Below are 18,461 nucleotides of genomic sequence, written 5' to 3' on the forward strand. Positions count from 1 at the left end.
TAATAGCTTATGTAACTGAGGGGTTGGTGGGGGGGCTCAAGGCATCCCTCATGAGTAGAGACAGAATGACTTCACAGAGACCTCATTCCAACTCTCATGGACCAACAACATGCCCCCATCTTGGTGGGGGGAGGGGGGGTAATGTGAACACCCAGGGCTGTGGTGCCACAGGCTTCTGGGTGGCCCCCTTGTGGTTGGAGAACATCATTCCCAGCTCACAGGAAGAGTCAAATGCTTCCTGGAACAAATACGGTTCTAAGAATCCACATAGAAGAGAAACTCTAATGTCCAGGACACACCTGCATATATGTGCATGCACATGCATGTGTGCTCACATCTATATTCTTGCCCCCACATCCCGTGCAACATGTCTATTCAGTTTGGTATTAGAACTAACAGGAAATCCAGCTCAGAGAGCGAGCCTCTCAAGGGTCTTTTCTCTAAAATTATTTCAGGGCCTGACCTGATGTGAGTATAGAAATGTGTGACCCTCTGCATGCTTGCTCTGAGATACTGAAAAATAGAGAATGGCCTTCTGGCAATGCAGGAGGCTGAGATGCCTTCTGAATCATCAAAGAAAATGATTAATTTCCACTTCAGCTTAGGGGTTAAAGGCATTTTTGTTCTTATTCTTTGAATGATTAAATCTTAAATGATTTGTTCATGTGATAAATATTGGCTGGCCCTACTTTGTCCAAGGCAATGTGCTGGGCACTGGGGAAGTATTAAGAGATGAGTAGATCCAGCTCCCGGGCACTGTGAGTAGGGCACTCAGGTAGGTGGGAACAATGAGACTGCTACAGAAATGCACTAGGAGGTGTGCTCGCAGCATGAAACAAGCAGCATGCATGGATCCTCGGTAGCAGATTCAAGATCAAATCTCAGCTCACTAGCCATGTGATTTTAGGAGTGCCTCTTCACTTTTCTGAGTCTGTTTCCTCATCCAAAATAAATGGGAATCTTTGACACTTCATAAAATGCTGAGGAACATTAAATTTCCCCCAAAAAATGTTGAAATTCAAAACACAGTACTTGGCACATGGAACAACCCCAGTAGATGTTATTTGTTAGTGACTTTATTTTTACATGGAGTAGGGACAGAGGAATGTGGATAGGGAAGAATGTGAAATCAGAGATAATAGTCTGACCAGCTATTCCTCAAGGCTAGTGGATTTCTTACTAGGTTTTCCTGAGATGGCAAAGGTTGGGGGTTGGGGAGAGAAGGCAAGAGGAAATGCATAGATAGGAAAGGTCTGGCTCCTAGTCTACATTTGTGTCATATTTTATTGTTTCAAGGGATGTTGATAACCATTGTCCCCTTGGTCGGCTATAGAAGAGCAGTTGGTCCAGCTACAGCAAATGCATTCCATTTCTCGCTTTGGGGTAGGTGATTGGTAGTGACTGCCCGTGGCAGTATTGAGAAGGATTCTAAGGCTGGATCCAAACCTGATAGGAAAAAATGCTGAGCTTCCTGAACACTGTCTGCCCCAGAAGGGGAGACTATAGATGCCAGTCATTTGTGGGACTTCCTTGAAACAGGAGCTTTATTCATTTGACCATTCTTCACAGGTGGAAGTGATCAAGAAAGCCTACATGCAAGGTGAAGTGGAATTTGAGGATGGAGAGAACGGTGAGGACGGAGCTGCCTCCCCCAGGAACGTGGGGCACAATATCTACATATTAGCTCATCAGGTATGACCTCTCTCTAGGTCCCAGAGCCAGATGGCACTGGCCTTCAGTGCCAGAGTTCCAAGGTGAACGTGTGCTTCCACTTGCTCTTCCTTTAAGGTTTTAACTTAGGGCTGTTTGTATTCATGATAATGTGGCTCACGGGTCCTAGTGGCAATCCGATGCAGTGTACCGAGTTCCAGGACTCCTGTTTTCCCACGGAAGGGTCATGGCCCTGGAAATCCCCACGTTTCTTAAAAGCCTCCACGCTGAGCCTTGACACTTCGGTGGTTTATGGCTGTGTTTGGAGAAGGTTGAAAGGCGTCTTAGGCTTTTCATAAATATTGATGAGTCTCTTAAAGAAAGAAACCTCGGCCGCCTTGCCTATCACACTTAGAAATCTTTGGGAACGAACTTGTCGTTATGACTTCTTTTTGTTTGCTTTTTGGGGGAGGGGAGTATCCCACCCTGGCACCAAAATGCTGTTTCATAACTCTCTTCCCAAGTGGCTGGGCTTTTGAAGATACTTTCTTTTTCTGGAGTCTGATGAGCCTTGAGCTTGCTGACATGTGTGGGCAGCTTGTACCTCTGCGCCAGGCTTGTGCTTCCTGTCCCTTTCACCTTGTTCAGTTGCAGGAATGAGGGATAAAGCACCCATGGTACGGGGCAGGAGGTTGGCCTGCCCTGCTACAGCATGCTGGCAGAAGAATAGAAAACAGGCTCCGGCCCCTCATCTCTTCCGTTACCTGTGGCTGGCCACTGAGAGGGTTTCAGAACATTCAGAGTGGAGACTCCATGTGGCTGTACAGAAAACCCCATGCCCCTCCTGTCTGGCTAAAGGAACTGGGGGAAAGCTCACACCCACGTGAGCCCATACTGTTCTGCCAAGTTCCCAAAATAGCCACTGTGCCAAGCACACCTTGACAGGATGCAGCAAGCCTCTGGCCACCCCTGCTCCTCTGCTTGCCACTCGTTATGATGCTTTCTCTATACCCCAGCTTGGAAAATAGAGCGTGTGTGCCTGTTGCAATGAGACAGTGACTCCCCTGTTTTCCATATGTGTGTTCTAGTTGGCTCGGCATAACAAAGAACTTCAGACCATGTTGAAACCTGGTGGCCAAGTGGATGGAGATGAAGCTCTGGAATTTTATGCCAAGCACACGGCCCAGATAGAGGTAAAAGCAGCGGGAGCTCAGGGTGAGGGCCTGCAGTGGGCTCTGCGCTGTCCCGGGGCTGACATACAGTCATCCATGTGAGCAACAGTTGTTGGTCATGAATGCTGACGAGGCTGTGAGGATAAGTAGAAGGTATTATAGGAAAGTCCAGCAGAGGGACCTGCTGGAGACTGTGGCAGTCAGAAAAGCGTGTTCTAAGGAATGACATCCAAGCACAGACTTTAGGAAGATTCAGAATGAAACAGGCAGAGCCTAGAGGGAAGAGCTTTGCAGACCTGGGGAATGACAAGTGGAGGCCCTGAGGAAGGAGGCTCTAGGTGAGGGTGAGGAGCTGAAACTCAGTGAGCCACATGGGCAGCCCCCCCGGATCCTGCAGAATCCTTTCCACCATCCTTGCAAGAAGTCTGGATTTACTAGAAGAGCCGTGTGGAAGAGAAAGTATACATAGAGGAGTGGTGCAATCGGATCTGCATTAAACACACATTCACAGAACATAACTTATTGATCCTCTGTAGCCTAATAGGGCCATCTCCCATTTAGCGAATGGCAAAATGCTGAAATAAGTCTCAGAGAGGTTGTGTCATTTTCCCGGCTCTCAGCAGCAGAGCTGGAATCGTACGTAATCCAGCGCTGGCTGACCCCAGAGCCTTTGAGTGCATTTTGTTACCTGTGTTGAACACGGACTTCTGTCTCCAGGCTCTAGGCAGTGAAGGATGGCGTGCTTTGTTTAGCTAAGGACAGAGTACACAAACTCAGTATCAGTGTTGGAACAAAGATTTTGAAGGGCTAACAGACTCCTTTGGGCCGCATGAATTGTTCAGGATGGAGACTTTTTAAGAATATATTCTTACCTGATAACTCAGGCGTCTGGGCTGCCCTAATAAAATGCATCATTTTACTGATGAGTTGACCATGACAGTGCATGTGGGCAAATACCCCTGATATATTGTTAATGATGAGAAGCTTGATGGTAAGGCCAGCTCTGTTTTATGGAGCTCTTAAAAGACAAACTTTAGGTGTTTGCAATATAGGATGTCAGAGCTCTTCACTCACTGGAGAGAAGACTGAAGCTTAATCAGGTTAAGAATTGTGTGAACAAGGTCACTCAGCCTTTTAAAGGTGGGGAAGGAGTGGAATGTGTTCTCCTGACTCCCAGTTGTGAGTCTCCTGAAAAGTAGATGTGGGCAGATAAGATATTAAATGACGGAGAGAAATGGCCAGGCCTGGTGTCTCTAGCTCTCAAATCCTGCCTTTGGCTAGCTGCCCATTTCTTCCACTCTCCTGAGGGAGTTACCTGTGCAAAGCCAGGGAATACCCAGTTACTCCCTGGGGCTTCCTATAGAGTCCCTTCGCTTTCGGAAGTTAGGCTGGGTAACCGGGGAGTCTGGGACTCCGTTCTTGCCCGGAAGCCTCCTCCTTTCCCCCTGGATTTCAGAAACACTTCTCACATCATGTTCTTTCAGCTTAGGGAGATCCAGGACCCACCTGGCTGTGCAAAGCAGGCAGGCTCTTAATAGCAGGAGACTGTGGAATGGGTCCCTGGGTCTGTCTGTACAGCAGTGTCACCTAGGGGGAGCTGGTTCATGTGCAGGTTCCAGTTACCAACCCGCCATACCATAATTCCAGTTAAATGAGGTTCACGGAAGGACTGAATCAGTATGACAGTGAAACTTCCTGCAATCTGATGTCCAGCTATATTGGGGAACCACTGGTCTAAAGACGATGTCTCCCAGAACTTATAGGGCTAGGGCTAGGGGAACCTGTCACACATCTGAGAGAGCTTCCCACTACAACTTGACCTTAGTCACCTTTCTTGCTGTTTCAGGGAACAAACCATTGAAAGAATGAGAACCAGATCTGCTTGTAGAGGGCGTAGGCCCTGGGCCTCACCTGACTTCTCCAGACTCTGGGGAGGAAGAATAGAGAGAGGTCATGACCCTGTTGTACTACAACCCATACCCCTTTTGAAATCCCTAACCCCCAGGGTGGTGACTAAGTACAGTGTCCTGGAACTTGAACAGTGCTGCCCAGACTGCCTCCTCTCCGGAGATTGAGCCACTCTAGAAGGGCACAGAGAAAACCTGTGAGGTGTCCACTCTGGGGCCCCACAGCACTGCTTCAAAGAGCACTGGACACCACACCAGTGTTAAACAGCCATACTAGTTCATGCACTGTACGTTTTAGATGCTGTGACAAGAGGAGGATAATGCAATAGATAAACCAAAGGCCTCTTTTTAAAATTCCTACATAGGAAAAAACAACAACAATTAGTTCTGCTATCAGAAAAGTTTAGGTGATGTTTGTACCACAGGCCGCTGCTGCACCATCCAGTATGGTGGTCATAAGCCATGTGTGGCTTTTAAATTAAAATTAAATATTCCATGGGTCACTTGCACTAGCCACGTGGGGCAATTGCTCAGATGTAGGGCCAGTCTGTCATTATGGAAAGTTCTGTTGGACAGCCCTAGTCAAGAGCCTCATCTGGATATGTGCACAAAACACAGTGTAAATCGTTCGAGACAAAAGTTAATCACAGTGAAAACAATGGATCTCAGGCTAAAAAAACAAAACAACCAACTCTTAGAGACTTGCCCAAACTGTTTTGTTTTGTTTTTAAATAAATCTAAGAGACATGGCCCAGTCTGGGGGTTAGAAGATCTGAGAAGACTCAAGAACAGTTTTGTATTACAGTCACCCGTGAATGCTGAGCCTATGACCTTAGCAGAGATCCTTAGTGAGAGAGTTTTGGAAATGGCTGCTTCAGCTCCTTCATTTTCTCACCCTAGATTGTCAGGTTAGACCGAACCATGGAACAGATTGTGTTTCCTGTGCCCAGCATATGTGAGTTCCTAACCAAGGAGTCGAAGCTGCGAATATACTACACTACTGAGAGGGATGAGCAAGGCAGCAAGATCAATGACTTCTTCCTGCGGTCCGAGGACCTCTTCAATGAAATGAACTGGCAGAAGAAATTGAGAGGTAGGTCAGCGATGCGCCCACAACGCTGCAGGGCCCACCACCCTGGGGTCTCCCAAGGGTGGGCGCCATGGCGGAGGGCGAGTCTCCAAGCAGGAGCAGAGCCAGTCTAACGGATGGATGGTACTTTTTGCCTCTGAGCGCTGGGAAGGGAAGACCTAGACACCTTTGTAGCTGGTAAGCGGGCTCTAGCCTCAGGGAGGCACCTCCCCAGGAAAGCCTGCCTTCATGCCCCATGGCTTTGGATTGGATTGGAGAGCCCTAAAGACTCCTGGGACGTCCTTTTTTGCTATCTTGATGTAGAAAATTAAAGGAAGAGAGAAAAAGCCAGGCTCACAGGATGGTGCACTTGAGCAGGAAATTGAGCCAGCTTGACTGCTCATTTACTAGCTCACCTGCTCTGAAGACACTGGTCTCCCTTTTATATATAGGGTAGCTCGGGTTTTAGACTCTAGTATCATTTTATAGGCAGTGGAATCATTTGCCATGTAAGACACATCGTTGTTCACCAGCGAGTCCCATTGCGATGCCTGGCCGTCGGGTTGAAATTACTCGTCTATAACACTTTTATAGGGCTGTCCCAGAGGACTTCTCAGCTCCTGGTTTTCATTAGGATTTTAATGAGATCCTTCAGTACTGACAGTACACGCCACACCAACTGTTGTGACCAACTTAGGAGCATGCTTTATTTCTGTCTGTAAGTCGAGAGCCAGGTTTTTTCTTTGCAATCCTGGATTCCAGCTACAGTGGTGATCTTTTGGGCTCTCTTTGCAGGGCAGGGCTGCGGGAGGGGAAGCTGTGCTGGAGATCCCTTTCTGGGAGCTTCTGTGCTCTCCCTGCCTCCCACCAACCCCGAGGCAGAACGGACCAGCCTTCTTCACTGCATGCTTCTTCCACGTCAACACTTTTCTCCCTACCTCCCTGCACCCCTAGGTTTGGCTCATGGCAAAGTGGGTTGTGCATGCACACTGGCCAGGGGCCCTGTGCTCACCACGCGCCCCCCCCCCAACCCCACAACATTCTTGCTCATCTCTGAGGGCTACCTCGTCATCCAGCACTTTAAAACATTAGATGTAAAATAAATAGATAGATAGATAGATAGATAGATAGATAGATAGATAGATAGATAGATGGATGTTTTGGGGGGGGGGGTGGCTGGCTGAGCAGGTATAGCATATGAGTCATGATCTCAGAGTCGTGAGTTCAGGCACGTGCTTCTAGCTGATACCAGGGTGTCCTGTGGCCTACTGAAGACTCCATGCAGGCTCCTCTAGCTCAAGTGTTGTGAGTAGCCTTGAACACCTGCACAGCACAATACTTGGGTGAACAGAGAAATAAAAAATATACCAAAATAAAGTAGACATAGACCCCATCCAGTTTGTACTCATATTTTCAGCTGTTATGTTTGCTGGGCTTGTCTGTGATTCCAGCTTCAAGGGTTAACCTTGAATTCACGTATCCAGACCTCCACCATAGTTACTAAAACTGTGACTTCACTCTTGTCAGTGTAGGGGGCTACTAAGACCGCTCAGATATATATACATTCTCACAATTCTGAGAGCCTATTAAAAAAATATATAAACGTTGTATAGGCCCCCTAACAGGCTTACGAACTGACAGAGGGAGTTTCTCCTCTTCTGGTGGGGTGAGATAGCTTATCATCTCTCTTACTGAGGCGCTGTCTTCAGCCAGGCACAATGGGAAGACCTCAGCCCCAAGAAATGGGGGGATCTCACTCCCGTTCCACCTCTGCCACCCACTGTGTGACCCTGAGCAGATGACTTCACTGTTCCCAGACCCTTCCTTACCTGGAAAGTGGAGGATTAAGATGGATGGATTGTGGAGTGGCCATGTCATCATTCCAAGATTTGTGTTGCATTGCAGCTAATACCTTCGCTTATTTAGTCCACCTTTGTTTCAGAAACAGTTTTCATTTCAGTAAAGCGTAAACGCAGCTATAGTTGTCAACTGAAAGATTTTAATTGGCTTCAAAGCTATCTGCTGGTAAGAGAGAAATTGAAAACAGTAACTGAATTAAACATGATATGCATATGGGGGGAGAAATGTACTCATTAGAAGTGCAATTAAAATGAAATACGTTTTCCCCTCTAAGTAGCTTATTTCTCTTCTAATCTGCAGGGGGGAAAAATTCTGCTTTATTCATGAAACTGCCTTCCCCTTTCCTGAAAGCATCTTAGAATCACCTGCACTTTGGTGACTCTGTAGCCAGGCCTCAGATAGAAAGTCAAGTCTAAGAGTGATGTCACTTAGTGATTGCTTCTGCAGGTACTAAGATACTCAGTTCCTCTGCTCTCCTGAAGCCCCCTTCCTTCCCTGTGCCTCACAGAACATGCACATTAAAAAAAAAAAAAAAACACATACACATGCGCACATACACACCCCCTCCATGCACTCACATCCTCCCTCACCTATGCCTCCCTGACCCCTTGTCCTCAATTTCCCAGCCCCAGTGAAGTGAAAACTCTGGGCCAAGAAAACGGGAATATAGTGAAAGAGGAAATTGAGGCAGAGTTGCATATGCTGACATTTTCCTGCTTGGGATTTTCCCTCATAGTTATCACACCCATCCAAATAGAGCTCCCCAGCTCTATTCTGTTTTTTATATACACAGAGTCCAGGTCCCCCAGCAAGGCCCAGTTCCCTCAGAAGAACAGACACAGAGGCTAGGAAAGAGGGTTACCAAGCAATGCCCTGGTGTAGTTCATTAGGCTGACCTGCCTCCCTGGGGTCACGGTACCCTATCTTCTGGCTGTGATGTAGCTGGTATATCAATCCAGCCAACTTGTACCCCTAATAGTAGAAGACATGCTACAAATAGTACAGTGGGGGATTCAACATCTGGAAGCTATGATTCCTTCCTGTGTGAACCTACCATCTGATGGGGGCTGACAACACAGACATATTTTTAAGTGGTTGTAATTGAAGCAACTGACAAGGAAGCAGGGCTGTAATCAAGCAGTGACACATTGTGGAAATGTGGGAAAGGCAGGCTTCTGAGGAAAGGTGGGATCTGAGCAACATCTGGAAGAATAGATAGGACTTGGATAAACACAGGCCTAAGAGTTAGGGGACAGGGAAGGTGTATTATTTCCCACTGCTACTCTAACAAGTTACCGCAAACTTGGAAGGCTTAAGGCAACGTACATCTACTACCTCAGAGCTCTAGAGGCCAGAGCTATACAAAGGCTCTCACTGGGCTACAGTCAGGGCATCAGCAGGATACCTTCTAGAGGCTCTAGCTTTGTTGTCTAGCTTCTAGGGGCTTCCTGCATTCATTGGCTCTGAGCTTCTTCCTCCATCTGCAAAGCCAGCCGTGACCAGGAGAGCCTTTCTCACGCTGCATGACTCTGCCTCTGACTGTCCCACACCCTTCTTTCACTTTTAAGGGTGTTTGTGATTATGTTGGGCCTGCTGGGCAATTCAGGATAACTTCCCCATCTCCAGATCCTTAACTGTATCACATCTGTGAAGTCCCTTTGCCTACAAAAGGGAACATACTCATTGATTCCGAAAATTAGGATGTGGATGTCTTAGTGGTGGTGGTGGTGGTGGGGATTACTATTTTCCCACCACGCAGGGTATGTAAGTTGCATTATCTTGCTGTGTAACAAATGACCTCAAAACTTAGTGGCTTAAAACAGTAAATATTTATGTCCTCACAGTTTCTCAAGGCCTGGAGTTTGGGAGTGCCTTAGCTGGGTGTTTCTGACTCAGGGTTTTTCATAAGGTTGCTATCAAGTTGGCAGCTAGGGCCGCCTCACCTGAAGGCTGAGTGGACCCTGAGGATCCACTTCTCTGCTCACTCACGGGGCTGCTGGTAGGAGGATTCACTTCTTCTCCACATGAACCTCTCCATAGAGCTGCTTGAGTTCCACACAGCATGGAGGGTGGATTCCTCATAGTAGATGACTGAAGAGAGGGCGAGTATGCACGTGCAAGGAGGAAGATGCAGGGCCTTTTAGGACCAAGTGTCAGCACACCATCGCTTCTGTATTCTCCTAGAAGCAGTGCTAAGTCCAGGCCACACAGGAGAAAGGATCTGAGCTGCATTCCTCAAAGAGGAGAGCATCGAAGTCTTCGTGAACATAAATTTAAATGGCCATGGGGACAGTGCACAGAGGCTGGAGGTGCAGCATGTGTTCAGGGAGCCACTCCTAGGCTGGGATGTAAAGGGGGGCCTATTTGGGCAAGGGATATGGGAGAAGAATGTGGAGAGTGAGACGGGGACATGGGAAATAGAAGACACGTCAAGGTTGGTCTTTAAGTATTTTTTTTTGCACCTGGATAGATACTCAGTTGATTTAAAGGACTGAATATTTGTCCATCATATTCAGAATGACACCACAATGTAAGTGTTTTAGCTTTATAAATGATTTATTTGCGACTGTATGCCACACTTGAGGGCCATTTATCACAATTATATGAAAGCATTCTACAGTAGCTACTCTTACATATGATATTGAGAACTTCCTTGAAGAGAATTTTGGCTTCCACAGACCATTATTGAGCTTTCCCATTGCCTGTTTTTTTTTTTTTTTTCACCTCATATGAGCCTTTTATACTTACACTAATGTGGAGAAGGTATTATAAATTCCCATTTACCTACCACTCAGCTTCAACCATTATCAACCCTTTGCCACTCTTGCCACCTATCTCTTCTGGAGCTTCCATATCCAGATCAGAAATGGGCTTCAGTCCCAAAAGAAACACCAGTAGCTATTGTCTCCAGAGCACTTGATTTCTCATCTTAAATTTGTCTTGGCAATTAACTTAAAAAAAAAAAAAAAAGTTAATTGTTACTGGAGGTTGACTGAATCCTGGTCAGCTCCTCTACTGATTGGTGATATGAGCCACTTACCTTTATCCTTGTCTGATCCCAGAGGATCACTGACCCAGGTGATGAGATCTCCTCCACAGCTTCCACCCGCTGCTGGGCCTCAGTTTCCCTCATTTATAAAACGAGAGATTTTAAATTAGATGGTGCTTGTAGCTCTAAAACTCTACTCTTTGGAAACATTTCCTGGTTCCAAGTGCAAACATGAAATGAGCAATTATTAAATTACCCAGGGCTCTGTTTAATTGTGGCATATCTTTATTTTGGAGAGAAGCTTTCAAAGATTTGGCTGCTGCTCTAGGCATCATTATAGAGCCATTGAATGTGTCATTGGCTGCTGTCCTAAAGTTAAATGATGACTTCATTGGGAAAGACAAACACACTATAGAGACCCACTCTCCCATACTCCATACTCCTTTGGAGGGAGATAATGTTGAATGAGATATCTTTTGGAAACTCTGCTTTTAGCATGGAGACTGAAATTATTGCTACCACATCTATTTTTGAGCACCATCCTAAGTCCAAGGCACCACTGGAGAAGAATTCAGGGGAAAAGGAAGCATCATCATGCATGGCATGGCCAGAGGCTTGTTGTTCTGACACTGAACATGCCTGGCCAGCATGGTATCGCCTCTAGGCAACTACAGAATAAGTGTCTCTCACCCCTTAGTGATGGCTTTGGTACCACATCTCTTCTGTACTTTAGCCTTTGGGAATGGAACTCTACTGCTGACTACCCAGTCAGCAACTCCCTCCCCTAGTTTCCCTGCCCCAGGCATGATCATCAAACTTAGGAAAATGGAAAATGGTTCAATGTCAGGAAAAGGATCATTGTCTGGCTTATAGGCACTGATGAATTAGTGGAGGATTTTGAGCAAAGGAGGAGTGGAAATGGTAGCTCCCTGCTCCGGGGCCCTGCTGGGCCAATTCTGAATGCCATGTGTCCCTCCAACAGGAGCCCCACACTTCTAAAAGGCTGATTAAGTTCTTAGGCCTCTGTGGGCATCTCTGGTCTCAGAGCCCTGGAGGAACTGAGGATTCAGTGCATGAACTCTGGACAACCCCAGATTCCATAATTGGTAGTGTTGACTGGGGCATGCAGGGTTTTTAGATGTTCCAGCTTTTCTCCTTTTCTTCTCTCCCTTGTCCCCAAATACATCTTCTGTTCCAGTAAGTACTCCAAACAGAAATAAACCAATCTGATGTCGTTATGAGCCTATGAGTCAACCTCAAAACAAATGATCATTTTTTTTTTTTTTTACTGTTATAAAAACTGGGAACAAAAGTGGGCTTGTGGGGCAGAGCGGGAGGAAGGGCTGAATGGGATTCCCAGATTTCTCACTTGTGGCTTTGAACCTTACATAGCCTGGTCTTTGTTTTCACAGCCCAGCCTGTTCTGTATTGGTGTGCCCGCAACATGTCTTTCTGGAGCAGCATTTCCTTTAACCTGGCTGTCCTGATGAATCTGCTTGTGGCGTTTTTCTACCCATTTAAAGGAGTCCGAGGAGGTACCCATATTATCAATTTCAAGGAAACTATCAGAAGCAGCAGCAGGAAGGTTATGACTTGCATCTTAAATATGATCCCTAGCAGTATTGGTACAATATCATGGGATCCCACTTACCCATTTTCAGACAAGATGAGATTGTAGATTTCACCACAGATTTAGTTTTGAATCTCACTTAAAATAATGTAGATATTGTGTCCACATTTATCTACCAAGAAGGAAAGAGAAGAAGCTATACACTCTGAAACCTGTAAGAAATGGTCTCCATGAGCCTCCTTATTTTATATATTGGGAAACTTTTTCTCTGAGAAATTGAGGGATGTAGCCAAAGCTGCACAGCTTGTTAGTAGCAGAACTAACCCTAGAACATAGATGCTTTGATGCTCCGTCCAGTAGATTATTTTCCCCATACCATACTTACAGAATTAATTTCAGAGTGAAGAATTTTTAAGATGTGTCTGGAATTTTTTTGGGTGGGAGGGCAAGGGGTTCAGGGAGGCAGGATTTGAACACCTGAAGGCTGCATCTCCTTGGGTATTTAATCTCTTAAGAGCCACATGCCATTACTCGTGCAATTAAACATGATGTCTGTGGTCTCTGTGGCTATCCCTGCCCCGCTCCCACTGTCGCCTTTCAGTCACCTGCCATGTGCGGTCTTCATATCTTGCTGAGGAAGTGGCAAACAACTCGGGGTTGGGGGGCTGGGGGCATCTTTCTGTTCATTGCTCCTCCATCTGCCTGACAGTGTTCTAGAGTTACGTACATTTATGGGGCTATGGGGGCCAGCAGTAGCCCCTCTGTTGTTAGACATCCACAGCCCCTTTTCTGACACCCTGTATAGCCTTTTGCAGGGGGGTGGATCTCCTCCTCAGCTAAATTTTTCATCAGAGCTATTTGGCAAATCATCTCACATGTGTATGTTACAACCTACCAGTAGCCACCTTTTGTGAAATATATGGAATAAAGAGCCCAAAAGTAAGACACCAAACAGTGCAGGAGTCCCAGGCTTAGCTCTTGAGCCTAATAATGCAGATGTGTATATGTAATGAAACAGTGTGTCTAGATCTGATGATTTGTTTGGTGAAGATTAGGTATCCAACATACCCATTTGAGCAGTCAGCTTTTCCATTTGGTCTTCAGTTACACTGTAAGCTTCATTTGAGTGATTATTCCTCCCTCCCCACCCCAAGCAACACTTAAACATAAGGCTGGGGGTACGTTCTTCTTTAATGCCATGTTAGGAATCATAAGTCGCTGTGTTGAAGAGATTCTGAGGGCCCATAGGACAGCAAGGTTTTCTCCAAGGGGGCATGTTCCCAGTCAGGCTGCAGGTCAGCAGTGGTGCGAGTGGGAAGGGGTCAGTCGTGACACTGAGCCCAGCCTTCTTTCCATCTCATGGAAGCCATCATGCTCATCATAACCAGTTCTCCAATCGTGACTTTGGATGTGTTTTCCTCTATCCCCCATTCCTTTAAAAATATTTAAAATCAGTTTTTATTATACACTTGGACCATTTTCTTCACTGGTCACTTGTGGCAACACTGAGGCCCATGTCTGAGGAAAGTTCGTTAACAACTCTCCTCCCTCATCCAGTAGAATACCTAGATTTACAAAGTCCCAACTCGGTGTCCAGACAGCTCCCACTCATCCACCTCATGACTCTGGGCAGGCAACTTCAATTAGTTTTCCTTATCTGTTCTATTAAAAGGGGTGCTTAAGTTGACCCAGTAGTGGTAAGCCCTGATGTGGGCTTGGAAATTCCTGTATATTTCAGGTAAAAATAATGGTTGACCCAGTTGGGATCTCTGGAGCATCCTATTTCCGGCCCAGACAAGCTCAAGACCCACTAATGAGACGCTTGTTAAAGGTCCTTCCAAGTCTACAGTGGTGGTTCTCAGTGTGGCATCAACTCTGGCTGGTCTGGAGTAGTGCAGCCTCTTGTTCTAGCAGTGTGGTTTCTAGAATTTCATGTGGATGGACTAAATGGAAAGCATAATTAGATCTCCTAGGAGAGGACATTGATCTGACCTCAGGAAGCCTTTTCCATTATATGGTGACTGAGCTCACCTAGACACATCAATTCATTCTCAGGGTGATATATTTTTCCTCTTGTAAGACATGTTGGGTCCATTTTCTGTACTTACTAGTAACCATTTTCAATAGGGAGGGCTGTATTAGCCCTGCCTTGAAATAAGATGTAATTGGTTACCTGAAAGTATTTCTTTGAGATCAGTATTTGTTCACGTTGAACTCTAAAACCAGGATTTCCAAAATGTCCCTATTGAATGTCCCCCTTCTTATGAGTGCTGATGTGGCTCTGTGGCACAGTAGGCCTGTGGCTGCCAAGAATAGTGGTGGCCTTAAAAGCTCCTTTTCAAAAGTATCATTTTCCCCCTTTATTTCAGAACTGATGAGTCACACAGCCTTCGAAAGCATGAAACCTGAGGATATTCAGATTTTTTACTGAATTTGTATGCTTCTGTGATGATTAAGGCAAATATAGTACTACTTTTTAAATGTTATTATTTTAGAAATTTTCAAATATACAAGTAATAACAGTTAATACACTGCCATGTATCTATTAGTCTAACTTTAACAACTACCAACATTTTGTCAATCTTGTTTCATCTATTCTACTGTATTTTCTGAAAGATTTTAAATAAGTCTAGACATCTTGTTGTTTTGCCCATAAATATTTCAGTGTGCATTGCTAACTTCTAAGAATATTTCAAAATATGTATAATTACCATAACATTACCATATCTAACAGAACTAACAGCAAATCATGTAATAACTTGTCCATATTCATGTTTCTCCAATTGTCTTAAAGATGTCTTTCTATAATTGGTTTTTTAAAAATCTAGCATTATTTTTTTAACACTGCTTTTATACTGGGGAGACAACAGGTTTTTATTTCAGCCCCTTCAGGACTTGGGTACACCCACTGTACTGGTCCCATTTATTATACTGAGATCTTGAGGCAGTTTAAGATGGTGATTAAATACTTAAGAAAATAAAAAGCAAGACACAGACTAGGAAAAAATGTTTATAAAACATACCTGAATACATAAAGAACTCTTACAATTCAATAATAAAAAGACTACTCAATTAAAAGAGTGGGTGAATGATTTGACCAGCTATGTCACAAAAGAATGGCAAATACGCACATAAAAAGATATTCAACATAAGTAGTTACCAGAGTAATGTGACTGAAAACTACGATGGCATACCACTAGAAACCTACTGGAGTGGCTAAAATTGAAAATACTGAAAAAATTTTAAAAATGAATAAATAATAAAAATAAAAAGACACTGACTATACCAAGTATTGGCAATGATGTAGAGCAAGTGGAACTCCCATGTCCTACTGAACAGTGGAGTCACTCTGGAAGACAGTATGATTGTATCTTAGAAAGTTAAACATATACTTAGGATTCAGAGATCTTATTTCCATGTATTTGTCTAAGGGAAATGAAAACATACACCCATTCCAAGGTTTGTACTTAAATGTTCCCAGTAGCATTATTTACAATAAGTCAAAACTGGAAGCAACTCAAATATCCATTAATTGTTGAATGGATAAGTCAATTGTGGTATGTCTGTATTATGGAATATTACTCAGCAATAGAAAGGACAAAATTTTAGTACACAAAATAACCTGACTGAATTTTAAAAGCTTGCTCAGTGAAAGAATTAGAAAGACTATCTCCTAATATGATTATTTTTCCATTTTTATGAAATTCTAGAAAGTACAAATCTCTAGTGATAGAAAGAGATCAGTGGTTGCCTTGGGGTAGAGACAGAGCAAGGCAGGGAACTGCAAAGAGCACAGGAAACCTTTTAGAGCAATAGAGATGTTTATATCTTGATTGTGTTGGTGGTTTCATGTAGTTATATGACTATATAAACTGCCAAAATTGATCACATTTTAAGCTGAGAATCAGTGGATTTTATGTTGTTATTTTTTTAAATTGGTGATTAAGGAACATCACCTTCAGAGCCATACAGACTCCAGTCCTTTGCTGTATCTCCTTAGGCGTGATATGTAATCCAAGACTTGGTTTCCTCCAGAGTAAAATGAAGATAATCATAAGCTGATTGGGAGCATCACATAAATGATAATCAATGTAAAGGGCTTAATATGATATCTAACCACTGTTAAGTGCACAAGAAGTGACATATGCCTCAATCTCCACGCCTTCCTGAATTTCTGAAAAGCTTCTGTCTCTCTGTGCCCATTTCTAAACAGGCTTTCTTTTGAAGGATATCAAAAGGGAAGAAGTTAAGTGGTTGGGAGCAGGGCAACAGTTTCTAGAGAGAAAGTGTCTTGGCAGCGTGGACAAAATGAACTAGGGCAGCCAGCAGGCTCATGGAAGAGCTGTAACTCGCAAGAGTGTCTCTATCCTGGGTGGGGCTTCAATCCCAGCAGTTCTGGAGAAGTGAAACTCCTTTATATAAGTGGCCTTAATCATGTAGTGCTGCTTGTTTACATCTGAAGGAGACTCAAAATGTGACAGCATTTGAAATAGGGTTTTATTTTTTTTAATGAGTGTTTTACAGAACTATATTTTTAGCCATGTTGGCTCATGTTATATAACTAAGCCGTCTCGTGGGACACTCTAAATAGAACTTGAAATAGCAAGAGATGACAAAAACTGGTATAAGCTCTTTGACTACAAGGATAATCTAATTGTAGGATGATGTTAATGATACGGAAGTTGCCTTCCTCCTTCCCTTGAAGAAATCTGATTCAGGCAGGGGACCTGCAGTTTTCCTTTGCATACTTTTAATAGAAATTAGAAGTTGAGGCTTCCAGTTTGCCTTCCCGAAGAGTGAAATGTGATACACGTATGAGTTTTATTGATTGAACAGATTCATTTGATGAGTGCCTTACGGGGTGCTGAGTGCTTCTCTCAGGGAATTTGGCTAGGGGGAACCTGGTCAGGAAGCAGTTAGGGTAGGGGTGGAGGGGAGAGAAAGACAGGTTAACTAAACAGAAAATAGTGTTCTCCATGGGATGAGTAGAGTGAGTACTGAGAACACAGAGAGGGTGGCACCTGGCATAGTTTTCTGAAGAGGAAGGGGGTTGGGGAGGTCCCCTGGAAGAGTTGATGTCTCAGCTAAGAGCTAAGATGAATAGGAAAAGGAAAAGAATTTCCTAGGTAGGAGCAAGGCTTGGAGATAAGGAGCCATGGATGTGTGACAGACTACATCTGGTGCACAGAGCTGAGAGTTTGGAGAGTGAGGCCAGTTTGGTGATTGAAGAAAGTGTCATTTAGCCCATTTTTTGGTCTGCCACCTCTTACTCGGTGAAAGCATGGATCTGTGAGAGCCCCACCTTGTCTTTCCAGGAACACTGGAGCCCCACTGGTCAGGACTTCTGTGGACAGCCATGCTCATCTCTCTGGCCATTGTCATCGCCCTCCCCAAGCCTCATGGCATCCGGGCCTTAATTGCCTCCACAATTCTTCGGTTGATATTTTCGGTTGGATTACAACCCACGTTGTTTCTTCTGGGAGCTTTCAATGTAAGTGTGAATGCCTTCATAGCCACGTTCTTGTCTACATGCAAACAGGAATGCCTTCCATTCTGGTTCCTGGAACCTTGGCCTGTGCTTTCAGTGCAGAAAATTGCTGTTCAGGTCAGCTGTTAAAATAGCAGAAGCAAGAGCTGTGTGGGTGGACATCTCCCTCTTAACCTTCTCACAGTACAGTGAACCTCTTAATCTATTATCCGGGCATCCACAGCCTCCTTTATAGGGAATATCCCTCTCAGAAGGAAAGCAGGAAGAGGGAGAGCAGCGGAGATGTAAATTAGTTTTCCCAGTCAGGTCAGAGGTTTGCTGGGACCGGTGATTTTCACCGAACAGTCAAATGTTAATGGTATAAGTCAAATGATCAGATATACCTATAGCACACTCACTTCTGGTGAGGACCACATGGAGCTAGAAGGGGCAGGAGGAGTTGATGAGACAAAGATGGAGCAGGTAGAGAGGTGAGGAGAGAATCAAGGTTATTTCAAAGTCAGTGGTGACATCTGGAAGTGGTATTTCACTGTAGTTGAAGGACAGACGCCAGCTGCACCCATAAGGGGAATTCTTAGGAAGTACAGACAGCTGATACAGGACCGTAGATTGGAGAGCTTTCCTGATGAAGCAGAAAGTTTGGACACTGTGGGGATCCAAAAACACTTTCCAGAGGTTTCTGCCCTGAGCATACAAGGAAGCTGAGGTCACTGTACAAAAATGGAAATAATTTGCAAAATAAGGTTAATATAGTAA

At 44.7% G+C, this 18,461-nt stretch overlaps 1 protein-coding gene across 10 annotated transcripts in view; it reads left to right on the plus strand.

The window, feature by feature from the left end:
- ITPR1 (inositol 1,4,5-trisphosphate receptor type 1) overlaps positions 1 to 18,461 on the plus strand; it is a 319,907-nt gene that overhangs the window by 259,020 nt on the left and 42,426 nt on the right. For all 10 annotated transcript variants that reach the window (XM_041762303.1, XM_041762302.1, XM_041762300.1 and 7 more), the window contains 5 exons: positions 1,570 to 1,692; positions 2,739 to 2,843; positions 5,630 to 5,822; positions 12,060 to 12,182; positions 17,533 to 17,708. In XM_041762303.1, coding sequence (XP_041618237.1) covers positions 1,570 to 1,692; positions 2,739 to 2,843; positions 5,630 to 5,822; positions 12,060 to 12,182; positions 17,533 to 17,708 — 720 coding nt within the window. The remainder of the gene's footprint in view (positions 1 to 1,569; positions 1,693 to 2,738; positions 2,844 to 5,629; positions 5,823 to 12,059; positions 12,183 to 17,532; positions 17,709 to 18,461) is intronic.

The sequence above is a fragment of the Vulpes lagopus genome, chromosome 7, assembly GCF_018345385.1.
Source record: "Vulpes lagopus strain Blue_001 chromosome 7, ASM1834538v1, whole genome shotgun sequence".
Classification (NCBI taxonomy): Eukaryota; Metazoa; Chordata; class Mammalia; order Carnivora; family Canidae; genus Vulpes; species Vulpes lagopus.